Source organism: Macrosteles quadrilineatus, unplaced genomic scaffold (assembly GCF_028750875.1).
Source record: "Macrosteles quadrilineatus isolate MER2022 unplaced genomic scaffold, UCM_ALF_1.0 Scaffold_1__1_contigs__length_201487025, whole genome shotgun sequence".
NCBI classification, from domain to species: domain Eukaryota; kingdom Metazoa; phylum Arthropoda; class Insecta; order Hemiptera; family Cicadellidae; genus Macrosteles; species Macrosteles quadrilineatus.
The window spans coordinates 83,092,424-83,110,652 of record NW_026542594.1 but is presented as its reverse complement, the minus strand read 5'-3'; the positions used below and the strand labels follow the sequence as shown (position 1 = coordinate 83,110,652).

Here is an 18,229-nt window from a genome sequence, read left to right as displayed (position 1 = left end):
AGCTGTTATCGAAAATAGTTACTTTCGTTACAGAGTGATGAAAATATAATTTATCCAACTTGTTTATCTGTATCAGCTGACAAAATTATTTAATTACTTTAAAAATATGAAAAATATGAGTCTGAAAGGATTTTTGTGATAAGAATATGCCTATATGTTAATCGGGCATATGTACTATCATCATGCCAAATTTAAGGCCTAGGTATCCGACCTGTAGTTAATGCGTGATTGGACTTCAAACAGAAAAAAAACACACAAACTTTAACATTTATACAGTAGAGTCCCGCAAACTCAGCGTAATGTGGACTGGAAGGGTGCCGAGTTTGTGAAATGCCGGGTTATCAGGAACTAGGGTTAAAAATAAGAACAATAACATTTTTAAGCTTTTTAACCGCCTTTTTTATTTATATTTATATTACACGTCAGTATTAAGTCATCAGATATAGTAGGCCTACAACAAACCCTTGGTATGAGTTGCGAATGATTTGACTTGAGCTGGCTTGAGTCCATGTTTAACTCAGACTCAAAAAATCACTAATTTTCTGAGCCAGATGATGGCCGAGTTATCCAGACTGCCGGGTTATCGAGAGCCGAGTTTGCGGGATTCTACTGTAATATTAGATGGGAAGCAATATATAAGCTAATAACTTCATTGATACGTAACTTCATTGATAGTGTTTAAATCAAATAAGGAAAATGAAAATTCGATTAGTCTGCAGGTTTGCTGCGGAAGGGGTATTAATACCAATACTTTACACTCTTAACAACGCAACTGTGGACCAACAATGATGTTTTGTGACGCGCGGCTACAACAATAGAACGTGTACATACCGAACCACGGCAACCTCTGCAGCGACTTCTGGCCGAGACTGTACCGTTCGAACTTATGAAATTTGTAGATTATGAACCTCTCTGTTTATTTGATATTTAAACGTTGGAGTTTGTGAAATTTGGACATTGTTAATCGGTGATTATTTGAAAGTTATAGTTTTGGAGCTTATGAAATTTGGGCATTATGAAACGCTCTGGTTATTTAATATATTAACGTTGGACTTTGTGAAATTTGGACATTGTGAAACGGTGCTTATTTGAAAGTTATAGTTTTGGTGTTTATGAAATTTGGACGTTATGAAACACACTGTATATTTAATATTTTAACCGTTGGAGTTTTTCCGAAATTTGGACATTATGAATCTCACCCAAAATTAGGTGTAAAACTGTATTGCAAACTTTTGATAAACCTAGTGAAAATCCAAGCTACAAACTAACTAACTTGCTATTTAACAAAATATAGTAGTGTGCTACAAATCTTTAGACAGGAATATCGTGTATGGTGAAAAGTTTTCATCATAAAAATTACAATCACAAAATAAAAAGAGTGTGAATCTAGATGTTCATCAAATAAGACCCATTTTTTATTATATCTTAATCATATTGAATTGCATATTTTATGTTTTAAAAGGTTCAAGTATCTTTGATGTAAGTAATCTAAAAGCAAAATAATATTTTTACTTGAAAAATTTTTGTGTGCAGGGGGTGCAGGAGGAAAAGGCGTTTGGGGTAAACCAGGGTCTGAACTAGTCGAAGAAGACGTCGATATGAATGATCCGAATTATGAAAGCGACTCTTTGGATAACGGTGATGTTGAGTTGAAAACTATCATTCCTGAAGCCTCTGCAGATGAAATAAGAGTAAGTATTAGGCACAGTACACAGTACTTAATTTATATCGGTTAGGCATATGACTAACCGAACGAAGCACAAGCATACGATAGGCCTAAACTCAGCGATCACATAATAACAATAGAACAGACCCTTGGAGTTTAAGCTGTCGCCAATTTTTGTGAGCTGTGGCTACATAGATTATGAGATGACTGCGCTTCTATTGGCGAGTGTTGGCCATTTAATTCACCTTCGGCTGTTGGATGGGTATTTATGTTGGCGAGGGTGTCTAGCCGACCTGGAAACCGGGAATCGTACGTGAATTTTGATGACCGGGGAAAAAATTTGTGAATTGTGTGTGAATTTTATAAAGAACCAGGAGATTTAAATGTTTGAATAGTTGTAAAAAAATCCGTACGAAATATCCAATTTTTTTTCGTAGTTGAAAATTGTTATTGCCTTGATCAAGAGAAATTATCGATTTTGCCGTTATTGCAGCAAATTATATTAGAACAGTTTTTGCTGCAATCGTGGGAAATAGCCAGAGGTCTTGACAGGATCGCTGCAGGTGATTACCATTGTCCAATATAGGTGTTGCCACGATCACGGGAAATCATCATGGATTTTTCCGCAATCACCAGAAATCATCATGGATGTTGCTGCAATCACAGTAAATCATCACTTAACCTGTAACCTACCTATATACCTATAAATATGTATATATATATATTATATGTATATGTATATTATATGTATATATATATAATATATATATACATATTATATAACAAGCTGTACCCGCGGGCTTTGCCCCTGTTTAACTTCATAACTATTCGCTACGCTCACTTACCTTTAGGTTGGAGCTTGTTCGCTGCGCTCACTTGCCTTCAGGTAAGCTCGTTCGCTACGCTAACTCGCCTCCAGGTTGAAGTTCGTTCGCTACGCTCACTCACCTTTTGGTTGCAAATTAGCTGTTGTCATAAATAAAAAAAAAAATAATAGTGCTGCACCCTGTTGGTAATCCTTGTAACTTTAATGCTATTGAACATCATAGAACAGATCCAACTTGTTTAATTAAAACAGCTGTTAAGATTCATTAATTCCTTTTAAATATGAAAAATCATAAGGTTAACATGGGAAACTCTAGAGCCACTGGGGCGGAGCCCGAAAGCCCGATCAGAATAAAAACTACTTAGTTTTCCTATTTAATGCCCAAAGAATCGGTGTACCGAATTTCAGCCTCCTAGGTAAATGGGAAGTGGGAGAATTAGTGATGAGTGAGTGAGTGAGTGAGTCAGTGAGGGCTTTGCCTTTTATATAGGCCTATTTAGATATGTATTTAATCGGGAATGTGAGCTATCATCATGCCAAATTTCAGCCCAATCCGACCAGTATTTTCCGCGTTCACTTGTCACAAACATACATCCATACATCCATCCATACATCCAAACTTTCTCATTTATAATATTAGTAGGATATATTACAAATTAAAAAAGCATAGTTAACAAAGTCCCCTTTTTAAATAATTATTTTATTTTGACTGACTATTTTAAAAAAGGTTCTTTGTTAATTTTGGTTTTAATTTTTATTTATTAGTAGCCCTAACCATGCAAGAAAATATATATCTTAATATATAAAAGAAAGTTGTGTTAGTTACAGCGTTTATAACTAGAAAACTACTGAACCAATTGGCATGAAAATTTACAGGGATATTCCTTAGGTACTAGAATAACATAATAGCCTGTTTCCGTTTCAAAAACCCTTAAGGGTAGCGTCCTAAGGCCCTTTGCAGTTTACATGTTAATCTTATGGAAGAATGTTTTATTTTGTTTACTATGCCATGTTTGTCATTTCTTGATTAAATTAAGGAAACAGCTGTTGTAATGATAACCTAATTTTTAAAAACAAATCTATGCATAACAAATGAGAGCTATCAAATAGGTTTCTATTCCATTTGTTTTTTACGAATATGTGTTGTCAAATGTAACTGCCTTGACTGAGCTCCAATATTGGCTTAAAAAGTGGAGGATAAAAGTCAACGAAAACAAGTCCAAACAGATTGTTTTTTCTCTGAGAACAGAGTACAATCCTCCAGTAACCATTAATAATGTAGCCTTAACGGAGGCAGACAGTGTAAAATATTTAGGTCTAACTCTTGACAAAAAATTAAATTGGATATCTCATATCTAGTGCAAGAGACAGGAAATGGAATTAAAAATTCGTAAACTCAATTGGCTACTAGGTACGAATTCAAAATTATCATTGGCTAACAAAATTTTACTGTATAAAATTATGATCAAACCAATTTGGACATACGGAATTCAACTTTCGGGGACCTTGAGCAAATCCAAAATCGAAATTCTTAAACGATTTCAGGCTAAGACGCTGAGAAGAATTATTGGCGCACCCTGGTTCGTATCCAACACTACAATTAGGAATGACTTCAAAATTAAATCAGTGAAAGAAGAAATTACAGACCTTAGCAAAAAGTATCAAGAAAAATTAGAATATCATCCGAACAGTCTTGCTGTTAATCTGCTGGACAATAGTCAGTGCATTACCAGATTAAAAAGTGTTGTGCATGTGCTGGACCTAAGCTACAGATTTCTGTAAATATTTATGATTGATCCAATTTTTGGCAAGACTTGTTGATGAACAGGTGCTTGCTTCCTGACATTGTTTTGATAAATGTTTTACTTATTGTTCTCATATTTGTTTGAACAGATTGTAAAATAAATTCTGATAAAAAAATGTAACTGAAGGCAAGTGAGCGCAGCGAACGAGCTCATCTTGAAAATGAACGAGCATTTGACATAAAACCACATTAGGACAGGACGACGTCTGTCGGGTCAGGTAGTTAAATATAATGTGAAATATCCTTTTTAAACAAACATTTTACGTATTTAAGTTTTCTTTCTATCTCTTACCGTTTCTATCTCTTACCGTAAAAATTGCAGTAGAAAAACATAATTTTCTATGGTAAAATTATAACTAGTTGGCTAATAAAACACATTGCATTTGCTCAACGATGTAGTAGGATTAATTACAAATTGATCAACTACTTTTAATTGTGTCAGTTCATCTTGGACCATTCATCCTGTCCCTTTGTCATTGGTAACTGAGAGTAACTGGAAAACTTCCTAATTCAATCATTTACAGCTATTATGACTTCAATAATCTCGTTTAAGTGACTAATTGAATGATATACGGTTTAACGAAAAATAAAAATGACATAGAATAGGCTATATATGAGTTCCTGTTAGGAAATGTAAATTAATTAAAAGTGTTAATTAATCTATTTCGATTATTTTATTTAAAAATCTAAAGATCAACTGTTGTATGAAACATTTCATAAACATATACATATTTACATAATACATATTAAATAAACAGGCTGTGATTGCCGTAATGTCTTATTTGAACCGTTTTCCTATTAACTTTTACACTTAATCATGCGATTGCGTTTACCAAAGTTTGTTTAGCGCCTAAGCTAAGTTAGACAATAAACAACAATGAATTTTTAAATTTTAGCTAATAATCTAGCGCATAGAATACTTTTTCGATTCTCATTTTTTACTATGTTATAATTGATGATTAATGTCTCATGGCACACACTCTTATATGTCGCTCTAAACACAGATTGTTTAAATTCCTCTTAACGCTGATGTTTTAACACTAAATACACAATTTAAGCTAGTCGGCTGGCAATAGCCCATTAAATTTAGTAAATAAATTAGCTTTGATGGAAGAAGCAACCACCCCTTCATACATTGCAATGTAATTACTAACGTTGATTGTTTCAACTCTTATAATTTAAACCAAAACAACTGTAATGCTATATATGATTTTAAAATATTACACCAAAACATAAGAAGTTATGGTAAAAACATTGACGAATTTCTAGTTTTATTACAAGGTATTAAATGTAGATTTAATTGTATTATTCTAACGGAAGCATGGTTGAATCATCAGGGAATCCAAGATCTTATGCATGGTTATAATAGTTTCAGAACCTATAACAATCTGAATCAAAGTGACGGTATCGTTGTCTACAACGATGACTCGTTATCAGTGTCCTGCAATCAGCTGCTAATCGGTGGCGTGGCTACGAGCTTGTCCTTGACCTTCGACTGGGCCGGAGCTACATGTAACCTGCTTTCTTTGTGTATACCGTAGTCCGAATACATCTTTACTGATTTTTTAACGACAACTTAAAATAATTATTGGAACTTAACACAATAAGTTCTCAGATAAATGTCTACGTAGGGGATTTGAATTGCGATATTATTCAAACTAGTTTTAACTCAGAAGAAGAGCGGTACCTCGATATCCTGTCCGACTTAGGATTCATTGCTTGCATTGATAAAATAACACGTCCTGCTAGTAAGACATGCATTGACCATTTTTTCATAACTTTGCCACCATCTTTCACAGCTTCCTCGGCTGTGTTGGAGACAGAAATAACAGATCATTTTACAACCTATCTGGAATTGCAATGCACCAGGTCGAAAAATATAGAAATAAAAAATTGTACTTCAAAGACAATCAATTGGCAAAGCATTGGCGTGGAACTAAATTCATCCAATTGGAACAATAGGAATTAAATTCGGTAGACGTGGACGAAGCTTCAGAAATGTTAAATAAGATTATAGGGCAAATTTTAGATAAATATACAATTATTGAAAATAAATCAGCCAAAGCCTCTAAATTAAAACCATGGATAACTAATGGGCTCCTAAAGTCAATACGCTATCGAGATAAGTTAAGTAAGCAGCTCCGACATCATCCTTTCAACACGCATTGCGGACAAGGTTTACTAGATACCGGAACATATTAATATCATTGATAAAGAAAGCTAAATACAGGTTATATAAGACTAAAATTGATGAAGCTAACGGTGACTCAAGAAAGTTCTGGAACATTACTAGTGGCAATAAGCTGGTATGACGCCACTTTAGGCACGTTTTTCCCATGTTATTCTTATGGGGATTATTTTTGGCCACTTTTTTAAAGACCCTGATCTTTGCCTGTACACCATAAATAAATGTTCAATACCATTGTACAACTTCATTACTATTTCAAATCCACATCCATTCGCATGTATATTCTCAAAATCGAGCGAGGTTTGTACGCGAACTCGGGCACGCTCGCGGCTCATGGTGTGCTCCTGACCCATGGTCGGGCTCCTGCTTCTCGCTTCTTGTCTCTAGTGGCGGGTCGGTGAAATGGCATCCTTTGAGGAAATCCTTTGCCTGGCTACTTGGGAACCCAAGCCATTTGACATACAATAAATCACCCTTTCTCCTAATTACCTTTTCTACCAAATACATGTCTTTATACTTGGTCTTTAACAACTCCTCTGTATAGAAGCCTCCCCTGATTATATTGCCATTTTCATCTTTCAAGATATAAGTCACAGGCTTTGTATTCTTAACTTCTGCTATTGTAAATAGCTCACCTGTCCAATTTGGGGTATATCCTTTACTAAAAACATGTTTATACTTGGAAATCCTTACGCTATCACCTACCGTAAACCTAATGTTACGGTACCTAATGTTAACCTTACCGTATATCTTGGCTTTTTAACTTGTACTACTTTAGAAGTCAACCTCTCATGCACATATTTACTATTCTTAATACTCACTTGGTTAGGCTTCATTCCTATAGATCTATGCACTTTATTATTATATTTTCTAATTAACTTTGGAAGTAAATCCAACCATTTATAACTCCCCTGAGCACTTAATTCCCTATATAACCAATTCTTTAAAGTTCTCTGAAACCTGTACACAATTGCAGCCTTAGTTGTAGAAAAAGTGTGATAGTGAATAATATTTAATTTTTTCATTAGTTTGCTAAAATATTGATTAAAAAATTCTTTTCCATTGTCAGATTGGATGTTTTTAACCCCCTTTGGTAGAATGGTTTTAATGGCTTCTGTAACCACCAATCCTGTCTTATTCTTTAGTGGAGCAGCATAAGCTTTTTTAGAAAATGTATCTATTAAAGTTAAAATATATTTATTGCCAGAATTCTCTCTAGCATAGTTTTGCATATCAATTAAATCTATTTGTATGGTTTCGTTTATACCTAATACTTTAAAAGACCATCTAATGAAATTCTTTCTTGCAGGCTTATGAAGTTCGTAAGCAATTTCATTCATTTTTTATAACATCACTCTTTCCTTTAACTGTAAATATATTACCATTAGCCCCAATCAATAGATTATCTTCCATTCTTTTAATTACATAGTTTTCTGGTATATATGGTCTATTATCTATATACTTAAATCCACTTAAAGATGTGGGGTCAGCAACTAATAAATCAGGATTGTATTCCATCAAATTAAATTTTCTTTCTGCATATACAAATTTTGATCCATCATAATACATAGCTTGTGACATTAATCAAATATCATCTAAATATTCCCCCATTGGCAGATTCCTTATAAATTGTTTTTTGGCATCCCAACATTTTTCTTTTTTATCAAAAGTCTGTTCTTTTGTAACACAATCAGTGTCATCAATGGCAGGTTTAACACGTACTAACCTTTTATTATTAAAATCCCAATAGCTTGCTTCCATTTTTGGAACTTGTGAAACATTCAAAGCATATTTAATATCTTTACCTTCCATTAAATCGCTAAGTTTCTGTTTCTTAGCATTCCAAACACCATTCTCTGATTCTAAAAATGCATAATTATTATCGTCTTGTACAAATTTACCATCTTTTCGTATTAAAGTCTGTTGTAAAGTGGGTACATCATTTAAACTTTCACCCCTTTCCACATTAGTAATTTTCCGTTTCTTAGCACTCCAAACACCATTCTCTGATTCTAAAAATTCATAATTATTATTGTCTTGTACAAATGTACCACCATCTTTTCGTATTAAAGTCTGTTGTAAAGTGGGCACATCATCTAAACTTTCATTTCACCCTTTTCCACATTAGTCATTTTCTGTTTTTTAGCATTCCAATTTGTATTCTTAGATTCTAAAAACTCATATTTAGTTTTACCTTGTAAAAAGACATCACCTTTTCTAGTTAATGTCTGTCCCAAAGTTGATACATCATCTACAAACTCCCCATCTTTAACATTACCAATTTTACAGTTTAAACAATTCCAACTATCGTCTTGTAAATCTAAAGTAGGTTCACTACTAGCGCTGGGTTCTGCAGGCTTATTATATGGATTATATAAACGATAAAATGTATCTATAAACATATTTTTATTTAATAAATAATTCCACTTTCTCTCAATTCCTCAATAATGGAATCTATTTCATTATCCACTCCTGAGTTACCGGCTTGGCGACTTAGCCAAAGAAGTCTTAACCTATCTACAAGCTCATTAGGATCATCCCAATAAATATAGTCTATTTTATTACCAGCCACTTGTCTCAAACCTTCACCAACAGATTTAAATAGAGGATTAATTATATTAAGATATTTAGTATGTCTATTACTTGAAATTGGTGCACCATCTTTGTAACTCTTTAAATGTCCATTTGTAGCTTCCAAAATCTCTTTATAATTTTGTAAATAGGCGGAGTATAATCCTCAGGTTCTTTTAAAGTTAACAATTCCCACAAACCTTTTGTCCCCTTGTAGGTTTTATTTGCAACTGTAACATCATCATTGGCAATATCAACTTCCTTATTTCCAACTAGCTGTTTGCCCGTTCTACGTACGGGAATCTTGTGGTACAGTAAGTTAAAACCTTATATTCAGAACAGGAGTTCGTTTGCATATTTAATTTGCATTTTTCCAGATATGATGGCAAAACTATAATTGTTTAGGAATACATATAGGTAAACCTTCTCAAATACAATATCTGAAAGTTTCAAAGCCAAAACGAATGCTTTGCAATTAAATGTCACCCGATCGTGTTAGTCCATATTTGATATCTAATGATGAAAGGAATTGCTTTACAGTATAGATCTATGAGGCATAGCCCTAAGGTAGGCCTGTAATTGAAAGTTACTTTTCACACTGGTTAAAAGTAGTTAAAACACTACCTCAACCTCACTACTGCACACTTTATTCGGGTTGAAATTTCTATTAACAATGGTGCTCTCGTCTTTTCCACGAAAAATAAGGACATTATTGCGTTACCAATAATAGACATACACACACAAATACAGAATTGAGTCCACTCAACATTTTGGAGTCCAGACAGAAAACGCTAAAAACTATACAGTAAGACATCAATTAAATTTAATAAGCAATAAGGTGCAGTGTTTATAAATAAATAGTGAAAATAGTGATGCGTTTGTATGTAAAAATGATTCTTACTGCTACCAACGTTTACATTTTAGAAAATAACTGTAGTACTTACGACTAATTCAAACTGTCCTTCTAATCAAACTGTATTATAGGTGTTAATCTGTTTGCAAATATATAAATAAATAAATAAATAAATACACAGGCCACAAAACATGTAACATGTAACGTTAACAACGTAAAGCTTTGAAAAATCACTATGGTTTGCTAAAAAAAAAACTCACTTGATGTGGTGCAGTACCGAAGTTATTAATCTCCTTTGGTTTTAATTTTTTTTTTTTTAGTTTTCGAAAATCAAAGTTATTTCCCATTAATAGCATTATTTGTAAGCAGCTTTTAATGTTAACATATTAATGACAGTTTGAAGAAACCGCCTTTATCCAAACAAAGGTTTCTTATTTAAAAGATTACGTAATCTCTAAACAATAATCGGTACATATATCTAGCAAACATTCGGAGGAAATGTGAAGAAAAACGCACAAATCTGGGGTTTTGTACGTTTGTAGTTTTATTTCCTAAGTAGGAAAAGTATAATACCGTTGTCGAAATTTAAGTGTAGAAACCAAAAGTGACACATTTTAAAAGCGAGTTTAGCTACATCTGTTAAGTTAAACCTCTGTTACGGTACGATCACATCGAAATCAGAAAGATCTTCCAAGATCGCAGCAACAACCACGATCACCCACTGCAGTTGTGATTTTTTACTTTGCACTTAACACAACTGTCCTTGAAGCGCCGTCAATGAGTGGAAACCTTTGTAAGCTACAGTATTGGTGACGATGATTAAAAAAATTTAAGTTTCCTTGCACTAATACAACACTAATTCACGGTATTTTCCCCGGTTATCAAAACTCAAGAACAATCGTTGCACTTGCGATTAATTAAAGCTGATAAGTAAGGCACATTGTTTTTAATCTCACTTGGTTTGGATGTGCTGACAAAACTTGATCGGAAATGGTTGCAGTATTTGTAAACAACTTTGAATGTAAACATATCAGTGACAGCTAGAAGTGAGAACTAATCCAAACAGCTGATCGTTATTTCATAAAATGTAATAGTAAACATTGGGAGACAATTTGAAAAAATCGATCAAAATTGGGTTTTTGGTGGTTTGTTATTTTGTTTTCAAAGAAGCGAGGCCATGTTTTTATAGCCAAAGACACTCTCACCAATCCAGTAAATACAGAAAAATGATTAGAACCTTGATCGGTACTCTAGTTTTCTAGGAGTAGGCCGCGTAAAATGACATTTTGGCGTTACAGAAGCAGTCACAGAATGGACAGACAAACAGACATACAGACAGAAATTGAGATAAGACTCGTTTCGACTTTCTTAGGCTATGAAACGTAAAAATAACCAAAAAATGCATGATTCTAAGCAATGTACAGACAAAACTGTAATTTTATTTATATAGATAAAAAAATTATTTGCTTCTCGTCTAATACCATATGTAGTGTCTGTCATACTACTTTTACTGAGGTAATTTCCTAAATAGTCTGATGCTAAAAGACCAAAATCTAATATCTGTGGGGTGTGTGGTTGTAATGGTTGTAATCTTGGTATTATTGGTATTCTAGATGGAGTCATTGGGAGAATCTCCATTCGAGGCCTCTCTGTTTTGGCGATTTTTATTAATTCTTATAACGGCTCTATTAAAGGTTGGAATGTTTGGAACCTCTCTTCAGCCTCTAGAAACTTGCCACGTTTTAAAGCTCTATATTTTTCTCGTATTTGATTTGCAGAGTCAACCAATTCTTGTTGACCAAATCTTCCATTTTTATTAATAGAAAATTTTAACTTTAGTCCTATTGATTTTAGGAACCTAGCATTTTGTACACTTATAGATAGCTGCCCACTCTTATAAATTCTCATATCTTTTTTATATTACAAGTAATTGTAGTTTCTTCTCCGTTAAAGTCAATTGCCTTGTCGTGCTGATCGGCAAATGTAATACTGACAACATCTAAACTTCTCTTATTTACAGGAAAATATATAATATTTCTTGGAACTTCAATAATTTTTAGTCAATAAATTTTAAACGAGTTCCTGAAATAGCAAAGCACTAAAGACCATGGGAACGGGTTTTTCGGGGGGTTTATATGGGGTAATAATAGGCCTAGTGTTTTGTCTAGTGATGAGCGGATCCAAGAAAATGACGGTACCGGATCCGGATCCAGATACACACTGTCATAAGGGTGGGTTAAAAAAACGTAATTAACCGTACCATATAGATTGTTGTCGTCGGCAATATACAGTACTGTGACATTGCCTAACCATAGAGATTATTGACGTCGGCAATATACAGTACAGTACTGTGACATTGCCTAACCCTAGAGATTGTTGACGTCGGCAATATACAGTACTGTGACATTGCCTAACCATAGAGAATGTTGACGTCGGCAATATACAGTACTGTGACATTGAATAACCATAGATAATGTTGACATCGGCAATATACAGTACTGTGACATTGCCTAACCATAGAGGTTATTGACGTCGTACTTTACAGTACGGTACTGTGACATTGACTAACCATAGAGATTATTGACCTCGTAATATACAGTACTGTGACATTGAATGACCATAGAGATTGTTGACGTCGGCAATATACAGTACTGTGACATTGACTTACCATAGAGATTGTTGACGTCGGCAATATACAGTCGGCCTACTGTGACATTGACTACCATAGAGATTGTTGACGTCGGCAATATACAATACTGTGACATTGCCTGACCATAGAGATTGTTGACGTCGGCAATATACAGTACTGTGACATTGCCTAACCATAGAGATTGTTGATGTCGGCAATATACAGTACTGTGACATTGGCTAACCATAGAGATTGTTGACGTCGGCAATATACAGTACTGTGACATTGCCTAACCATAGAGATTGTTGATGTCGGCAATATACAGTACTGTGACATTGGCTAACCATAGAGATTGTTGACGTCGGCAATATACAGTACTGTGACATTGCCTAACAATAGAGGTTATATATGACGTCGTAATTTACAGTACTGAGACATTGACTACCATAGAGATTGTTGACGTCGGCAATATACAATACTGTGACATTGCCTAATTATAGAGGTTATTGACGTCGTAATATACAGTACTGTGACATTGCCTAACCATAGAGGTTATTGACGTCATAATTTACAGTACTGTGACATTGACTAACCATAGAGATTATTGACGTCGTAATGTACAGTACTGTGACATTGACTAACCATAGAGATTGTTGACGTCGGCAATATACAGTACTGTGACATTGCCTAACCCTAGAGATTGTTGACGTCGGCAATATACAGTACTGTGACATTGGCTAACCATATAGATTGTTGACGTCGGCAATATACAGTACTGTGACATTGACTAACCATAGAGATTGTTGATGTCGGCAATATACAGTACTATGACATTGACATTAGTCTTCTTGTACACAGACACAGATAGTCTTCTTGTACACAGTCAAAGATAGTCTTGTACATAAAGACAGCTTTGTGTTAGTAAAATAATCTGTCTTGTACATGGATACAGACAGCTTTGTGTTAGTAAAACAAATCGGGACAAAATCGTTCTTGTACATGGATACAGACAGTTTTGTGTTAGTAAACAAATCTGCAAAAAATCTGTCTTGTACATGGATACAGACAGCTTTTTGTTAGTAAAAAAATCGGGGAAAATCGTATCCATCAAAACCGGATCCAGCCCAAGATCCGGAATTTTTTGGATCCGATCCGGTGCCGGTTCTAGCTCGGATCCGGCGGATCCGGTAGTCCGATATCCGGATCCGACCATCACTAGTTTTCTCATTTTTGCCCCTCTAGAAATAAAATTTCCCAATTTTTCTTTAAACTATTTTAAAAAGCTTAAAAAATAGTGTATTGTTTCTTTGTACGGTTATTGGTTGGTTATGGAGAAAATGTAAACAATTGTAAAATATAAAACTCCCATGTTATTCAAAATTCAATTAATTAATAATTAATTAATTAATTAATAATTAATAATTCAAATTGAATTATTTAACAGTAGTCCATTTTTAGAGAACCATTCCTCTAGTTCTTTTATTGATTTCTGAACAATGATTTCCAATTGATGTATTTTTGGGGCTTTTAATATAACATTTGTGTCATCTGCATACAAGAAGAGTTCGCCTGATATATATATATATATTTTTTATTTTAAGGGAGAGGAGGGAAAATGCTTTTACGCACACAGGTAGCCAGCCTGTAGTGTGAGACTCCTGAATCTATCGCAGACTACTCACTAAAAAAACCCCTCTACTCTGTTGGACACAGACCTGGAATTGTTTGTCACAGTACTTCAAGTCAGGCCAACATGTTACCTAAGCCCTCAGGGCTCTCCCACCGTTTTTGGCATTTGGATACTTCATGACCTACACCGCATCCCGGTCAAGGTCGAGCTTCTTGGCGCGGAGAATACCCTGGATGTAATGTGACACACAGGTCCAATTGTCCTCACCCTCCGTCATCATCGGTATGACCGTGTCCACCGACAGCAGTCCTACTAACTGTTGAGCCTCCAGGCGGGGCCTTTCCCAACGCAGGCAGTGGAAAAAGGTATGTTCCACGTCATCGGGAATGCCTGGGCAGTATATGCAATCGGGTGACACGGCTTTGCCCAGCCTGAACAGGTACGACCGGAAAAAGCCGTGACCCGTCAGAAATTGGGTGAGGTAGAAGTCCACCTCTCCGCACCGCCGATTAACCCAAGGTTGAACTTGCTTTATCAGTCGCCTGGTCCAGCGTCCCCGAGTCTCCTGTTCCCAGCTCTCCTGCCACAGCTGGTAGGTGCGAGCGGGTGCGTTCCTCTGTTCGTGCCTGGTCCTCCCCACGGTGCTGATAAATTGCTTTTCTCTCCGCCGCCAAAAGTTTGACGGGGATGACTCCAGCAACCACCAGGACGGCGGGTTCGGACACTGTTCGGTAGGCGGATGCAACTCTTAGTGCTGCCTGACGCTGCACTCGGGCAAGCCGCATCCTATATACCTCCTTATTTAGAGCGTCTGTCCACACCTCAGCACCGTACAAGAGTACGGACTGGACAGGAGACATTAACAGCCTTCTACGGCTGGACCGAGGCCCTCCGACATTGGCCATCAACCGGCTAAGAGAGGAGACCACCCTAGCGGCCTTGTCCGCCGTACGGAAAATCTGATCCCGCCAGCTAAGCTTGCTGTCCACCATAATCCCAAGGTACTTGGCAGAATGAACGGTCTGGACTTCGACGGCCCCTACCCTCAACGATGGTGTCAATCCGTTTTTTTGTTAATATCACGATCTCAGTTTTGCTCAAAGCAAGCGAGAGACCGTGGTCTGTCATCCATGATAATCCTCTATGATACGCATGAGGTATGCCGGGACGTGGAAGGTGTTCTCCAGAGCATCCAGCATATCGCACCACCTCGCCGAATTAAATGTGTTTCGCACATCGAGAGTGACGAGCAGCACAACCCTTCGAGAGTAGTGGTTAAAATCCTCAGCTCTCATCACGGCTTGCTTCACCTCTTCAACAACGTCAACCGTAGATCGCCCCATCCTGAATCCACACTGGCGAGGGGACAGGTCCCCCGCAGCGACCACGGCTGAATTCAGTCAGGAACGTATCAACTTCTCGAGGACTTTTCCAGCCGTATCCAACATACACAGAGGTCTGTAAGAGGATGGCAGGTCTGGGTCTCCCTTCCCCTTCCCAACAAGCACAAGCCTAGCTGTTTATGTTACGCCTGATATATTACAGTCTATATCATTAATAAATATTAAGAATAGTGTTGGCCCAGGATGGAACCTTGAGGAATACCGTACCTGATATTATTCCATCCGGACAAGAACTTGTGGCCATCTTTATAAACTACTGTGCGTTGCTTTCTATTTGATAGGTAGTTTGAGAGAAGTTGCAATACCTGACCAACAATCCCTACTTTCTTCAGTTTGCCAATAATTAGTTTGTGGTCAACACAGTCGAATGCCCTGGATAAGTCAGCAGTACTCTGCCCCTCATCCAGCGCCTCAGAGACCATGTTGACAAAATTGTCCCAAACACTCACACATGGTTGAGCGGAGCGAGCGAAGCTCTTATACGTCGACTCTTATGCATTTCGTAATACGCAAACTCCTCCTAGACGGCCGAATCAATCGTTTTCAAATTTTGTATGGTGATAAAGACCATATCGGTGAGTGCCAACATCTATATGGCGTTAAAAAGGTCTCTCAGGAATCCGCCCCACTGGGTTTTACAGTTTCAATGTAATCCTTATGGAAGCAGTATTTGACACATAAACAAAGACATATGATCCGCTGTTGACTTTTGAATGCAGTAGATAAAGAAATAGCTGATAGCATTTTTCCACAGATATTAGAACAGAAACAGTATGGTTCATAAATATAATCAAATGACGACACTAGCTTGAGGACCGTGACGTAGGAAGTGGTGAAGGAAGTAGTCAAGGCGAGCTGGAGTATGGGATCTGTTTATGACGATTAGATTAAGGTTTTTGCAATCCTATGATGCTATGGGAAGGTAGGGAAACAGGTCCGTAACGTAGGAAGTGGTGAAGGAAGTAGTAAAGGCAAGCAGTCCGGACTGTGGGAACTGTTTGTGAAGATTAGATTAAGGTATCTACAATCCTAAAATGCTATGGGAAGGGAGGAAAACAGGTCCGCGACGTAGGAAGTGGTGAAGGAAGTAGTAAAGGTGAGCTGTCCGGAGTGTGGGAACTGTTTATGATGATTAGATTAAGGCATCTGCAATCCTAAAATGCTATGAAAAGGGAGGGAAATAGGTCCGTGACGTAGGAAGTGGTGAAGGAAGTAGTAAAGGCGAGTTGTTCGGAGTGTGGGATCTGTTTATGACCAATAGATAAAGGTATTTGCAATCCAATAATGCTAAGGGAAGGGAGGTGAACAGGACCGCGACGTAGGCAGTGGTGAAGGAAGTGGTAAAGGCTAGCAGTCCAGAGTGTGGGAACTTTTTATGACGATTATATTAAGGTATATGCAATCCTAAAATGCTATGGGAAGGGAGGGAAACAGGTCCGTTCATAGGAAGTGGTAAAGGCGAGCAGTCCGGAGTGTGGGAACTTTTTGTGACGATTATATTAAGGTATATGCAATCTTAAAATGCTATGGGAAGGGAGGGAAACAGGTCCGTGAGATAGGAAGTGGTGAAGGAAGTAGTAAACGCGAGCAGTCCGGAGTGTGGGAACTGTTTATAACGATTAGATTAAGGTATCTGAAATCTTAAAATTCTATGGGAAGAGAGGGAAACAGGTCCGTGACGTCAAAAGAGGTGAAGGATTTAAATTTAAATTTAAATGCTCATTTAAATGCTGAAATGCCATGAGAAGGGATGGAAGCATGCCCACGACATAGAAAATGGCGAAAGAAGTAGTAAAGGCTAGCAGTGCGGAGTGTGGGGAATGTTTGTGGCAATTAGATTAACGTATCTAAAATACTAAAATGGTATGGAAAGTGATGAAAACAGGTCCACTTCCAAGGCTGGAGGACGTGGCTTAGGAAGTAGTAAAGTAGGAGCTAGTGTGAGAACCGTCTGTGGCAGTTGGATTAATGTATCTTCAATCCTAAAATGCTATGAGAAGGGAAGGAAACAGGCCCCACGACGTAGGAAGTGGTGAAGGAAGTAGTAAATTAAATCAAAATCAAATCAAAATCTGTCTTATTTCATAATTTCTTAAAAAGTAAAGGCTGGCAGTGCAGAGTGGGGGAACCGTTTGGGCAGTTAGGTAGATAAATGTATATAATACTTAAATGCTATGAGAAGGGAAGGAAACAGGTCTATGACGTAGGGGATGGTGAAGGAAGTAGTAAAGGTGAGCAGTGTTGAGTGTGGGAATGGATTAATGTATCTGCAATGCTAAAATGCTATGGGAAGAGACTGTAGACTGTAGGTTAAAATGATTACGAAGCACGAATCGATACATTTTTGATACATGCAATCGTTTACAATAGAAATTTACAACTGAGTTTACAACAGCTGATTTTTACTCCATAGTGGCTAAAAACTATTTTTACTCCGTAAAGAGTAAAAATGCTCCTTTATACCCGCAACGCAGGCATGCAGTATGACAAAAACAATATACTATAAACCCTTGATGACTCCGCTCAATTTTGTGGATGCCTCTGCGAACGCCACCTAGTTTAATCAATTAAATTGGTCTTACTCTTAATAGCTGATAAGTTGGCATTCTAAGTATTACAATTTTACTTCTTTTCTCAACGCTTAAACCTCATTGGTCCA

General features: G+C 36.7%; 1 protein-coding gene across 1 annotated transcript in view; it reads left to right on the top strand.

The window, feature by feature from the left end:
- Positions 1–18,229, top strand: part of LOC128983686 (programmed cell death protein 4) — a 128,051-nt gene that overhangs the window by 29,924 nt on the left and 79,898 nt on the right. Inside the window, exon 2 of the mRNA XM_054403088.1 lies at positions 1,534–1,691. Within this exon, the coding sequence (XP_054259063.1) occupies positions 1,534–1,691 (158 nt within the window). The remainder of the gene's footprint in view (positions 1–1,533; positions 1,692–18,229) is intronic.